The sequence below is a fragment of the Leuciscus leuciscus genome, assembly GCF_965113295.1.
Source record: "Leuciscus leuciscus genome assembly, chromosome: 17".
NCBI classification, from domain to species: Eukaryota; Metazoa; Chordata; class Actinopteri; order Cypriniformes; family Leuciscidae; genus Leuciscus; species Leuciscus leuciscus.
The window spans coordinates 11,433,945-11,447,401 of NC_138741.1; the positions used below are offsets into that span (position 1 = coordinate 11,433,945).

The 13,457-nt window shown below is 38.4% G+C and overlaps 2 protein-coding genes across 2 annotated transcripts in view; both read right to left on the reverse strand.

Annotated features, from left to right (window-relative positions):
* Positions 1-4,517: 4,517 nt before the first annotated feature.
* Positions 4,518-7,912, reverse strand: eif2s1a (eukaryotic translation initiation factor 2, subunit 1 alpha a). The gene is made up of 7 exons (XM_082142901.1): positions 7,755-7,912; positions 7,243-7,490; positions 7,074-7,153; positions 6,066-6,217; positions 5,749-5,953; positions 5,227-5,370; positions 4,518-5,091 (listed from the first exon to the last, which is right to left on the reverse strand). The coding sequence occupies exons 2-7, from the start codon at positions 7,481-7,483 to the stop codon at positions 4,966-4,968; spliced, it is 948 nt and encodes a 315-aa protein (XP_081999027.1). The 5' UTR covers positions 7,484-7,490; positions 7,755-7,912; the 3' UTR covers positions 4,518-4,965.
* Positions 7,913-9,375: 1,463 nt separating this feature from the next.
* Positions 9,376-13,457, reverse strand: part of pals1a (protein associated with LIN7 1, MAGUK p55 family member a) — a 30,942-nt gene continuing 26,860 nt past the window's right edge. Inside the window, exons 9-15 of the mRNA XM_082143247.1 lie at positions 13,230-13,413; positions 13,047-13,118; positions 12,900-12,971; positions 12,457-12,624; positions 12,157-12,359; positions 11,828-11,938; positions 9,376-11,582 (exon numbers count right to left, since the gene is read on the reverse strand). Of these exons, the coding sequence (XP_081999373.1) occupies positions 11,406-11,582; positions 11,828-11,938; positions 12,157-12,359; positions 12,457-12,624; positions 12,900-12,971; positions 13,047-13,118; positions 13,230-13,413 (987 nt within the window). The 3' untranslated portion in view covers positions 9,376-11,405. The remainder of the gene's footprint in view (positions 11,583-11,827; positions 11,939-12,156; positions 12,360-12,456; positions 12,625-12,899; positions 12,972-13,046; positions 13,119-13,229; positions 13,414-13,457) is intronic.

The window sequence follows — 13,457 nt, forward strand, 5'->3', positions numbered from 1 at the left end:
GATAGAAATTCATAGGTGTTAGTTTAGAGTCCATTAGCATTAGCAGTTAGTCATTAGGCCAGATGAAAACCACCTAAGGGTTACTATAAATCACAATCATCAGTCCAGATTCCTAATGTACATGAACCCTAACATCAGATGAAATATGCAGAAGTTTGGACACATTTGACTGAATTTATGTTTCTAATGATCTTAAAAACCTTAACATCCCCTTTATACTTAAATGTAAATAAAAACACAATACAAAATTATATAATAAAATACATAATTAATTAAAATGATTCAACATGCTTCCAAAAGGGCAAAGAAAAACACTAAGCACGCTACCACACATAAAGCAGCTAAAAATATACCGCACACTTGTACGAAAAGGTCGGAGCACATTAAATTAATGACTACACTAAAAGAAGCATAAAATACATTTAGCTGAATGGTAGCTGAGTGATTGGAGTGCAGGTTCCAATAAGTATTCTCATGTGGGCACAAAACAAGCTCCTCTCTCATTTAGCCAGACAAACTTGTGTACACCCGCACCAATACAGTGTACAGAGTCAGGGCTCTCGAGTGGAAATTATGGCAAAGGTAGGCTACTAAAACAGCTTTAAATAAACATAAAACTACAACTACACAGATCTGCAATTTTGCCCCTTACAAATGCTCAGAGGTTTATATTTGCATCTTAAAATAAAAATAAAACATTCAGGCTGACCTGAGTTTATGAAATACATGTTGGATCATACATGTGCAGAGCTGCTCTTTCCTTCAGAAACAGACATGTTTGATGGTGGCACCTTGTCTTGTCACACTTTTTTTTGTCATTTAAAAACACAAGCCAAATGTCTGTTTAATATCGTTGAAGAAAAATTAAAACGCCCTTATTTTGACTGTATAACTATACAGGTAAGCTTTCTTACTATCCAGGTTTAGCCTTCTTACAGACTAAAATGTGATACAACAGCGCCATCTTTCGGCTGGAGCTACACATCGTGAGTCTGAGCGTGACATTTACTGTGATGACCCTCAACATCACAGGTGTAAGGAAAAATGCTGTTTCCACTAGGTTTTTGTTGCAACTTGCCACTTTTCTCTGCAGTGGGGTATTAAACAGTAAAATAAACCAGTATGACAGTGACACACCAGGCATAATGCAAACTGGTCCTTCCTGCAAACTGTATATCAACCTTGTAGCCTAAATAAAACACAAAAATTGCCAGAGGAAATATGATTGTGATTTTTAACAGCGTTATTTAATGTTAAAAATAAATGAGATAAAGTATGCCCCATCCATGATAGATGTTTCACCATTTTCACTATTTGATAGAAAATTAAAAGAAATTAAAATAACTTTCTGGATTAAAAAAAAATAAAAAAAATAAAAACGTATGCTACATTTTCTATTATTGCCTGCACGAAATCCCATATTACCCATGGGTGAAAATTATGCCTTTTTACCATGGTTACATCAATGTTACTGGCTTCTGTGTAATATTTGGCCCTATAGTGGTTAAAAAAACAAAACTCTGCATTCTGCGGAAGAACATTGGTTGTGCTTCGGCTCTGCGTGACTGCGGACGAACATGGTTATCCTTACGTTTACATTTAATCATTTAGCAGAAGCTTCAAGTGAATCGCTACTTTTTCAAAAAGAATCTCTACTTTAAAAAAAAAGAATCGCCACTTTTTCTCAAAAAAAGAATTCAAAAAAGATTTAAAAAAGGATCGCTACTTTTTCAAAAGTGAATCGATACTTTTTGTAAAATGAATCGCTACTTTTTCAAAAGTGAATCATTACTTTTTCAAAAAGAATCGCTACTTTTCTCTGGTCACTTTGAACAGTTCTAGGGTCTAGGGTGGTATTACGGGTCATGGTAGATCCAAGATAAGTGAACTTTCCCACATCATCAAGTGCTATATTATTTAACTGAAAGCAAAGCATTTTGCCAGAGCTTGTGACAGTCACAGTTTTTTTTGAAGCCGATTGAGAGCCCAAAAGCATCACATGATCTTGAGAAACAGTCAAGAAGAGTTTGCAGCTGCTCTGGTGAAGATGTGCATAATGCAGCATTCTCTGATGACAAACTCTTGTGTTTTAGTTCTTGCTCTGAAACGGGATAGACTGAAGAAATTTCCATCATCCCTAGTCGGGTGTGATTATCCAACTTTTCAAAGGCAGTCTTTAAATGAACATGCCGACTTTTGGGACTTTAGCTTACAGTGCTTCGCCTTCTGAGAATATAGTTCCCAGTATGTATACGGTTAGAAGAGTGCTGTGTCTTTGTTATTTGTACACGCTTTGACTATACAAATCACAACATGTAAATAGGAAAATGTTGTCGTTATTTTGTCTCTAATTGGGAGCAGTATGCTAGCTGGAGCCGTTGACCTCCAGTCTTTGTGCTAAGCTAGGCTAGCGGTGGGTGTGTCAGACAGAGTTACGGCACACACGGAGATGAAAAGGGCGTGATATGGGCGTCCATAAGATATGGACTTATCTAACTCTGGGGGATACGGTGAATAAGCTAAAGTTCAAAAAAGTCGGCGTGTTCCTTTAATACATGAGTGAAATAAATGCAGAAGAGGGTTGGAGCAAGGACACAGCTTTGTTTCACACCTCGATTTATAGGGAATTCATCTGATAGGTCACCATTAAATTGAATTCGGCCTTTCATTCCATTATGAAAAGATTTGATGAGTTATAGAAGGGTTGGAGGACAGCCAGCCTTTTGCAGAACCATAAAAAGAGCTTCTCTGTTGACTAAGTCAAAAGCTTTGGTTAGATCTACAAAAGCAAGGTAGAGCGGTTGATTCTGTTCTCTTGATTTTTCTTATATTTGTCTCACAGCAAATATCATGTCTGTTGTGGAGCGGTTGGGCCGAAAGCCACATTGAGACTCAAGATATATGACTTCAGCTAGCTGTTGAAGGCGAGTCAAAAACATGCGGGCCAGGGCTTTGCCACGGTAATTATCACAATCTCCACGGTCCCCTTTGTTCTTGTAGAGTGTGCATCTTTGCATCCTTGAAATCTTGGGGAACATGCTTAAGAGCTCCAGCACTTTAAAATGAGTTGATGGAGATGGCGGGCTTGGGGTTCAATTCCAGGTTGGAGAAGCTCACCTGGTATTGCATCAGCCCCAGCAGTTTTACCTCAGCCCAGTCCTTGTACTATGGCAATTACCTCATCTAGATCTGGTTCTGCATCTAAGCAATTTTGAAGTGGACAGCCTTGAAGGTTAGCTAAAGGTTCATAACAGATGATGCTTTTTGAGCTGTATAACTCACTGTAGTGCTCTATCCAACGTGTAAGCTTTTCTGATTTGTCTTCAATGATGGTACCATCTTTCCAGCCCACCACAGGTCTGGGTGGTAGGTCCTGTTGGAGTTTTGATGGCCTTATACATCGCTTTGATATTTCCAGAATTTCTTGCAATTTCAATATTAGAACATAGCGTATCCCAGTATGTTTGGGCACATTTTCAAACGGTTGCTTGTGCAGCAGATTTGACAGCACGATATAAGACTGTTGCTTGTCCTGTGGGTCTTGATTTGAGCTTGCCGCTTTTCCTCAAGGCATTGTACGAATCAGGGTCCTCTTTTCTTCCTAAAAGTTTGTAGAGTGGTGTCATAGATCACATTTCTTATGGTTTCCCAGTTAGTATCAGGGTTTGGGGTGTCAGGAATGCTCTGCAACTTTTCTTCAAGCCTGCTGCAGTATCTTTCTCTGAGATTTGGAAGCTTTGTTTTGAATGTCTACCATTTGGGACTGTTTCACATGACAGTGGAAATGCTTTGGTTCAATGTATATGGATGACACAACAAGACTGTGATCAGTGTCACAGTCAGCACTGTGGTACGTACGAGTGTTCATGACTTCTTTTCTATGTTTCTGCTTCACAATGACAAAGTCCCCATAGAAATAAATGTAGAAACAAATAAATGTTGGAATAAATAAATGTAGACATACAGTATATACATAAATATGTGAAAATAAATATAAGTGGAAATACATAAACGCATAAATAAAGGAAAAAAATATAAATGTGGGAAAAAAATTCAATTATACATAAGGAAATAAAAGTATAAATACTAATTTAAAAAAATGTATTTGACATTTCTTGGTATATTTATTATTGTCATCACATTTCAAATTCCCCAGTTTTTGCCATCTCCGAAAAGCCACTGTTGATTCTTGTTTTGTAACGAGCTCTGTCACGTTCTCCTGCCAGCAGACTCTCCTCTGTTCGGCATTGTTTTAAAAAGTAATTCCCAGAAGGTTCGACCTTTCTCACTTGCTGTGACAACTAACCTATTCCACTCACACACATCAAAGTAGCCGGAGCAACTTTTCTCTATTTACCCAAATGAAGAGACACACACAAGCAAGTGACGTATATATGCAATTTCCCTCAAAAAACATTCTGACAGGTCTAAAACAAATTTAGTCAGGACAGTTATCCTTTGTAAGATATCTAATGTTCATATTACATGTAGCAAAATAACAGGACAAACGCTTTGGGAAAAAGAAAATGCTTGTTTTTATTAGTTCTGCATCCACAACAGAGGGCTCTGATAAAGAGAAGTAAACTGGTTGGTTGTCTATATTTTGTCAAGAATTACAGAGATCACAAACAGCATCTTTCTTGAATAAGGCTGGCGACAGAAAGGTCACTTAAAACAACCACAATGTTGAAATAGTATCTATATTAATACATCCAAAGCAAAACTATAGTGTTCACGGAAGGAATTCCTGCAACAACTCATAAGATAAGCAAATGTCCATGAAAATAATCCACTTCCACTGCCTTCTACAAGTGGAACATAAAATTCACCCTTAATCTGCTAGTTATCATGGAAGCAGTGCTTTCCATCAACGCCTTTTCAGTCCTTTTGGTGCGATAAACAATTCACTGTAACTCAAGTCTCCTGAATGATATTGGAAATGCTAGTTTATTGTCTATCTTCAAGCTAGTCATCGGTCTTGGCCTCCATCTCCTCTGCATCATCGTCTCCGTCCACCTCGGCATTCTCTCTCTCCAGCCGCTCTAACTGTCGAGCCAGTTCTGTCTCATCTGTGTCCGTTACGACTTTTGGCTGTGGGGATATTGAAATAGGTCAAAAGCTACATTCAAGAAAGCAAGACTTACAGCAGCATACTGAACTATATCTTCAGTTAGCAAAGTCTCTGTGTCAGAATAATGAGAAATCATGACCCGTAGAGTTTCTCACCTCCATCTGAATGTTGAAGACGCCTCTCTTCTCTTCGATCTTCTCTTTAATGACAGCCATGGCTTGATTGAGCACAGAAAGGCCCTCTGTGCGCTCCAGTGTGGTTGTGGTCATAACATAACGCGGAGGGGCAATCAAGTTGATCTGCAACAAAAGCAATGTAATAGTGAGCAAGTCTGGATTACTAGGTGTTCACTTGGTTAAAAAAAAGAAAGAAAAAAAAAGAAAAAAAGTTTGCATTTAAAAATCTCATGTCTAAGATGTAGGGAAATATGTACTTTTTACTTGATTTTTAAAGACCTGTGTGTCTTTAATAATAAAATATTTTGCCAAACTACTTAAGATTTTGTATTCTTTTAATGAGCCATTTTTCCTTTTTTTTGTTACACACCACCCTAAAAATATCTACATAAATTTAGAAATTAAAAACATGTTCATCAATAACATGGTGTATTCAAGTCTCTGTATGTATGAATTGCATTTTGAAAGCATTTTTTAATAAATGAATATATCAGTTTTTACCTTGATTGGCATGCACTCTGTTGAACACGTCAGTCCAGCCCTCAAAGCTTCTTTCACTGCATCTATGCCCTCATAGCCATAGCAGGCCACCTCAATGTCCGCTCTTATTTTGACAGCCTGCGGAGTGAGTCGTCTGTTGATGTTGTCAATCAGGACGGCCCTTTCCTCCTCCGTCAATTCCAGACAATCTAAAATGGATGGGTCCCTACACAGAAAAATAAACCACATCTTTATACAGACGTTGTGAAGTTAAAAAACATCTTTACAGAAACAAGGTCGTTTCATAGCCAGTGGTTGATAGATGAATGCATACTTACGACACAGCCTGCTTAAAGATGTCATAGGCTCCGTATCCAGGCCGCTTGTACTTCTCATCGAACACCCAAGCAGTTCGCTGGTACAGACTCTCGAGCTGCTCATCTTTGGTGTACTCGAGGACTTCAGCTACGTGCCTCAAAATGCTGTAAACCTATAACAAACATACACACAGCATCTATGAAACCACTTTCTCAAGTGAGCAGCTGGACAAGGTAAGCCGCCTTTGATTATGTAGCGCTTTATACAATACAGATTGTTTCAATACAGCTTCACAATAATAAACAGGATAATAATGATGCAAACTTCAAATATAAGACAAATATAAAACTGCTGCAAGATAGAATTACAGAAGACAATAGTGTCGTCATTCAGTTCAAGCCAGTGTTGATTCAATTCAGTTCAATATTTATGTAAAGTTAATCAATAATGAAACTAGTTCAGTTCAGATATAAGCAGCTCTACAGAAGACAAGAGTTATTATGCAGCTCAAGTCAATTCAGTGTTGATTCAATTCAGTTCAATAACATTGCCAATGTTGCAAAATTAGTCAGTTATAAAACGAAGTTATAATGCAGCTCTGCAGAAAACAGCTCAAACTGTCATTATTAGGGGTGTAACAATATATCGTGTCACAATATATCACAATAGAAAAATGAAACAATCTGTATTGTGTATAGTTAACTCAAAAGAAAAATTGCTGTGTGAGTATATAATGTATAATAATGCAATGGGGGAATATTTGTGGGTCCTGATAATGCCAAATGTCTCATGTTACCAATAAAAAGTGGCCTATTGTTTTGTTAATCTTTACCATATGTCTTGGAGTATCACAATATTATTGTATCGTGATATGTATCGAATCGTGACATGAGGGTATCGTTACACCCCTAGTCATTATCCATCTCAATTCAGTTCAAGATCGACAATATTACTAAATATTAAGAGTCTTTAAACCTGGTCAAGGTGATCGAAGCGTATTCACCATTAAACAGGCAAGGCATACTCACGGTTTTAGATTTTGTGAACTTGTCTTCGCATTTAATGGCCTCTTCAGGTGACACTCTTCTTTTGGATAAATCAATGTAGCCTGTGGAAATGTGGATATCACATGTTAAAAATGGAAGAATGGATGGGGAAAAAAAAAGCAAGAAACTTCCATTTCAAACACAGTCCCACCTTTCTCCTTATCCACACGAATGACCACCACGCATTCATTGCGTCCGATCCGGATGAGTTTGTTGATGGATCTGATTCGTCTTCTGGAGAGCTCGCTGAGCAGGATCATTCCCTCGATGTTGTTGTACTCCAGCAGGCTCACATAAGCCCCCATCTCTGCTATCGACCTGACATTGACCATCACCACATCTTCCACCTCTGGAAACCTGTGCTGGTAGAATCTACAGCTGAGTCCTGGCATCTTGAACCTGGAGGAGCGAAAGGGTCTCATGTGAGAAATAATGCTGTCTATGTAGAAATCTCACTAGGTTTTGAGACTTCTAGAATGAGAAAAGCTTCTCAGTTAAACGGCTTGTTATATGGAAGTGAAGTGTGAAGACCGGAGGCACAAAAACCCACCATTATTTTAAACATACGGTAAACTATAACATATAACTGACAGACTAACAGTTAACTGATATGAGAACAATTTAGCACAAACCACACTACTTTCTGCCACAACAACCACTTACCGATATACAGGAGGAATGTGTACAGGAATTTAGTCAACGTGCTTTATTTGATGATGAAAATCCAAGTGCATAAATACAAAATAAGAAGTAAGAGAAACGGAAAAGCGGTGTCTCTGCTCGCTATTTCATCAGCATGTTGAAAAGCAGGCGGAAGAGGAAGTCATTATTTTTGTTCGCGGCTTGTTAAGTTGCTCTGTACCGCCATCCAGTGATTCGGAGGCGCACTTGCAGACCGGAAGATTCGATGATAACGCTTCAGAAAATATTTTTTTATAAAATTCCATTACATTTCCCACAGTAAATATTTACATTATGTAAACACCTGTTATTCATAACGAAACTATTCATGACATCACACAATGGTTACTTAATATTAATATCTTGGTACTTATTGAGAGTGGTTTATGGGTGATACACAGGTCACATTGTTTTGATTTGGCTACTTATCAAAGCCAGATTTGTTTTTTTTATCAAAATAACCAAACAGTTTTGAAATATTATTACAATAACAGTAATATGGAGGCTTCTTTATTTCTGTGATGACAGAGCTGAATTTTCAGCATCATGACTTTAGTGTCTCTAGTGTCACATGATCATTCAGAAATTATTATAATATGCTGATTTGGTGCTTAAGAAACATTTCTGATTATCACTGTTGAAAACAGTTGTGCTGCTTAATATTTTTGTGAAACCTGTGATTGCCTATTGAGGATTCTTTGGTGAATAAAAAGTACTAAAGAACAGCATTGATTTGAAATAGATCTTTTTTTGTAAATATGTAAACATCTTTATTGTTATCCTTTCTGAACAAATGTATTAATTCTCTTTCAAAAATACTTTATTTTAAGATGTCCTTGTTACAGTGTAATTGTACGCCTAGTACTGAGTAATATTTATTTTATTAACAATTAAGCACAATTTCCTCACCAGTCTCATAACCTGTAATGCATGTGGATGTTTTACTTTTGAGTTTATAATTCTCATTACTGTAGCCTAATAAGCACATAGCCCAATGAAAATCATCTTGCCAGAACAGTACAAAAATGTGAAATACAATATAGAACCTCGGAAAACTCACAATTGATTCCCCCCCAGGATAAGGAGAACGGGTCCGAAACATTTAGATTAGGGTACAATTCTCACTATTAACTATGACATTTGCCTCAATAAAATAATTACTGCTTATTAATAGTAAGTAAGGTAGTTGTTAAGTTTATGTATTGGGTAGGATTAGGAATGTAGAGTAATATGGTCATGCAGAATAAGGTCTTAATGTTTGCTTTATAAGTACTAATAAACAGCCAATATCCTAATAAAATTTATGCTAATAAGCAACTAGTTAATAGTGAGGATTGGACCATAAACTAAAGTGTTACTGTAAATTTATTTAACTCCAAATCAGGTCCTATATTTTACGTGGTATTTTAATTCATAGTTTGTTTTCCAACACTGTTCTCCTCTAGGAATGAACAGGTTGAGGCAGAACACATTCGATTGAAAATTTTTTTTTTTTATTACTTAACTGGAAAGCTGATGTTCTGAATTTAAATAAAATGTTTGCACTGAATCTTCATGCACTAATACAGCTACCATCACACATCCATAAACAACAAGAGACGAACACTATTAATCTGGGCTTTAATTCACTTGTATAATTCATACAAAAACAGTTGAGAAGGAAAGGTGATTCTTCTTTTACATTCATTAATTCTACTTCCAGTTGACTGGCATGTAACTAGATCACATGAGACACAGCGGGTTACCGGCTTCGTCCACACTCAGAACACAAACCAAACTGTAGTGCACAAGAGTAAAAACCTCAATGGTGTGTTTTCCTAGTGTCTGAGCTATTCTGTACATTAAAAAAATATTTAGGTTGTTTTCTAAATACACATTGATTATCTCAAAAAAAAAAAAAAAAAAAAAACAGTTCTGCAGAACAAATCTCAGTAAAGCTGCTTCCAGTGTGTGCTTGAATCAGCTATAGAGATAATACTTGCCTGCAATAACTGACAGTCCTTCCTTTAAAATAGTTGTTACCAATCATACACACACACACACACGCTTTCTGTCCATCAAGATCAAGAGTTCTCTATTTCCAGCATTTAAACTCACACGCCCCAAAATCATGCATTCACAAGCATTCCATCAACACACACACCTCACCTCAACACAGAGCTGATGTTTCATACTTTTGATCAAGTCTAATGGGAGAATCTCATGAAACTCATCCAGGTGAGATTACACCCCCCCCCCCCAAAAAAACATTTTGCATAAAGAAAATGGAGCCTATTTTTTAACCATATTATTGTCACAAAAATTAAGCAATGTTTATTACCGTAAAATCGGATCATTTTATTCATTATTCTTTGACCATTACAATACACACCATACGATTTTATAAGCGCAAACTAAGGGCAGTACAAGAAATATTTCATGAGAATTTGGAGGAAAATGCATTATTGTTAATATCACAACCTAAAAAGATTTTAATGCTTAATGCTTTTCTTAAAAAGAAGGAAGCCTGTTTTTCTTTCTGATTTAGGGTGAAATATGACCAGGACATGTTCTTCACAAGTTTCATGAGACCCTAATAATGTAGAGCATCACCACAAGTTAAAACACAAGCTCATGTTGAAATGGGTAAAACACAACACAGAACCTTCAAATCCAATCAAAAACAAATCACAAAGGAAACATTTTAAATTGTGCAGAAGCATTGACTAAGACTAGGCCGTGCTGACGCTCAGATGGTGAACCTCATTGTATTGCTGTCAAATACTGTTTACAATACTGGTTACACTTCTGAGTGCTGGAAGTGCATGTGAATACTGAGACAGAGAGCATAGACTTAAATTTAGCCGCTTACATATTGCAGCTATGTTCAGATGTGGCCTGGCAAACTCTCAAAAAACCTGAAGTTTACTATTAAACTCTGTCATAATCACAGTGTTGCTTGCCATAGGAACATTGAGGCAGCGCCACAGGGATAGAAGGCATCAAGTCGCTTCAAGAGTTATCCCTTTTGGTGTCTTGTAAGCTTGAAAGAGTTGTTCAGACACAGTGGGCACTGAACTCACTGCTGGAAGTTCTGGTCACATCGAACATCAAAGGTTAAAAGAGGTGAAAACAGAGTGCACAAATGTCATTGTCCACTAATAATGTCAGGGAGCCCAAAGTGTTCTGGAGTCTGAATATCTCAATGGACTTTTTAAAGCGGTGACTTTTAGTACAGTTGCTTTCCCACAATGCAAACCCATCTCCACATTTGTCCAAAAACTTCTTTAAAAATACATATAGAATATTTACAATCATAAATAGTTATCAAAAGCAGTATAGAAGCCCTAATTCTACTGCTGCACCAAGTGCTGGTAACTCTCTCACTGGAATGTGGCTAAAGGGACTCAAAAACACACCATGATCAAACAAATTATGACATAAAAACTCATTCCCCCAGCCTGCCGACAGCGCAGTGCAGACAGACGCTTCTGTCCAGGTCTGAGGGGGCGTGGTGTCCTTATCTAGTGTCCAATCCTGGGGTGTAAAAACAGCGGTATTCAGTCAACTCTATGAAACCCGAGAGAGTGTGTGATTCTATCTGCTCTTCATTTACATCCGTCGGTGGAGGGGTCGCTGTGAGTGGGGTTCATCTCAGCGCAGCCAGGATGAGGGGACCCACTGAGGTTCAGTGTCTAGTTTATTGATGAGACGCAGCAGCTCCTGGTAGGCCTTGTCCAGGTCAGTGTTAACAATGGCGGCGTCAAACAGGTGGCCGTAGTTCTGCTCCATCTCCCGGGCCTTCTCGATAATGTCTCTCAGCTCCTCAGGCTAAAACGAGAGAGAACAACAACAAAAGTGTGAAACCAAGTGTATGGGAGTGGATTTGTAGTCAGGACTTTGTATGCAGCATTTTTCTCAGCCAAGGTCTCAAGATGACGTGAGCACAATGGTCAAAAGCATTTGACTAGCGCATGTTTACATAGAACAACAATAGAAATTCAGCACGGTGGAATGCTAGAACACATTCTGTGTGAATGGTCTCTAAGAGTTGATCCTTCTGTGTCGATGTTTACCTTTGGGTTTTTGTTGTCTTTAGCTAGGAGGGCTCTCAATCGCTCCTGGGATGGAGGAGCAATGAAGATGATGTAGGGCTTGAGGTCCGAGCTGCGCAACACTTTTAAAGACTAAAAAGAGAGAAGAAAATAGTGAGTAACAAGATTTCTAAAGGAAATTCATGTGGTACTTGCTTTGCAAAAATGGCTAAATACTAGGAAAGGGTGCTCCTGGAGGGCCATCTCCAAGCAGAGTTTAGCTCCAAATATTAATTAAACACAACCTGGTTTTAGGAGATCACCAGGCATTGTTGCACTGTTTCTAAAGTGTTCTGAGTGGTCCATCTCACCTGAGTGTGTACACACAGTAGGCAGATTTTGCCCGTGTTGATGACTTGTCGGACCGAGTCTGTGCTGGTACCGTAGAGGTTCTTTTCAAACTCTCCAGACTCTATGAACTTCCCTGCTGCAGAGTCCATCTCAAAAACCTGACGGGACACAAAGTGGTAGTCGCGGCCATTCATCTCAATATCACGGCGGCTTCGTGTAGTGTCTGTGGCAAAGAGAGTTTCTTGTTCAGGACATTAAAATAAAATAGGCTGATAAACAACAATGAAGAAAAAAACAATAAAATGTTTTCAGACACTTACGAGGAACAGCGCCAGCAAACCTGTCCGGCTCGCTGGAGAGGAGTCTTTGTCTGAGCTCATTCTGCCCACAGTTCGGTGGGCCGATTAGAGCGATGGGCCGTTTGCGATTGGCTGGCTGATGGTATAGTGCCATCTCTTCATATGTGAGAATCTCCTCATTATCAAAATCTGCAAAGCGAGAGGAAACACATTAAGCCCAAAGTATACTTCGGTTTTTATGTGTATGCTAGGGCACATCGCACTTCTGCAAACTCTGGAGTTTGTTACACAGTCAAAAAAGAAAAGGATGCGACAGAACAGCAACAACAAACTACTGGAGAGGGTACCAACAACATACTGAATTATGTAGGAGCACCTGATAAAAAATACCTTTCATGCTTTTCATGTCTAGAGACCCCTCAGCTCGTACACTTTCATTCCAATATTTGTCTGAAAAGACTTACCATCATTTTTGTTAGCATTGTAATGCATCTTCTTTCTCTTCTTCTTGTTCTTTTTAGCACACCAAAGTTTTCCTGACAACAGAAGATGAGTGTTAATGAGAATTAAGAGCTGTGCACGAATGCGTTTAGGAGTGTTACGACCCTAACCTGATTTCTCAGGCTCTTTATCCTCCTCTATGGTTTGCTTCATTGCCTCTCTCTGCTGCTGGAAACTTTTGCCTGGACGATCAAATGAGAAGACATGCAAGTATTAAAGTTAATGTAAAAAAACTAGGTCGAATTATTTAAACACAGATTTGGATCCACAGAATAGTATGTGATATAGGTTACCAGGGACCAGGCCAGCAAGAGGCTGGTTGTCTTCGTCCCCGTCTCTGTAGGCCTGCCACCAGTTGGGGTCGTCTTGGCTGATTATGTGGAGGATGTCTCCCTTCTGAAAGCACAGGCCGAGCTCTCGGCACGGCACATAGGGGTCATCTGAGGGGTCGTAGTCAAAATGCGCCTTCACATGCGTCTGGGTGAATATGGAGATATGGGTTTCATCACTGATTAGTTTTT

Bases quoted from the DNA above. Each gene is read 5' to 3' on its own strand.
- eif2s1a (XM_082142901.1), bottom strand. From the start codon at position 7,483: ATGCCAGGACTCAGCTGTAGATTCTACCAGCACAGGTTTCCAGAGGTG. The intron at 5,954-6,065 runs GTAAGTATGCAT...TTTTCTGTGTAG, and splicing joins ATCTTTAAGCAGGCTGTGTC to GGACCCATCCATTTTAGATT. The intron at 5,092-5,226 runs GTGAGAAACTCT...ATATCCCCACAG, and splicing joins TCTTCAACATTCAGATGGAG to CCAAAAGTCGTAACGGACAC.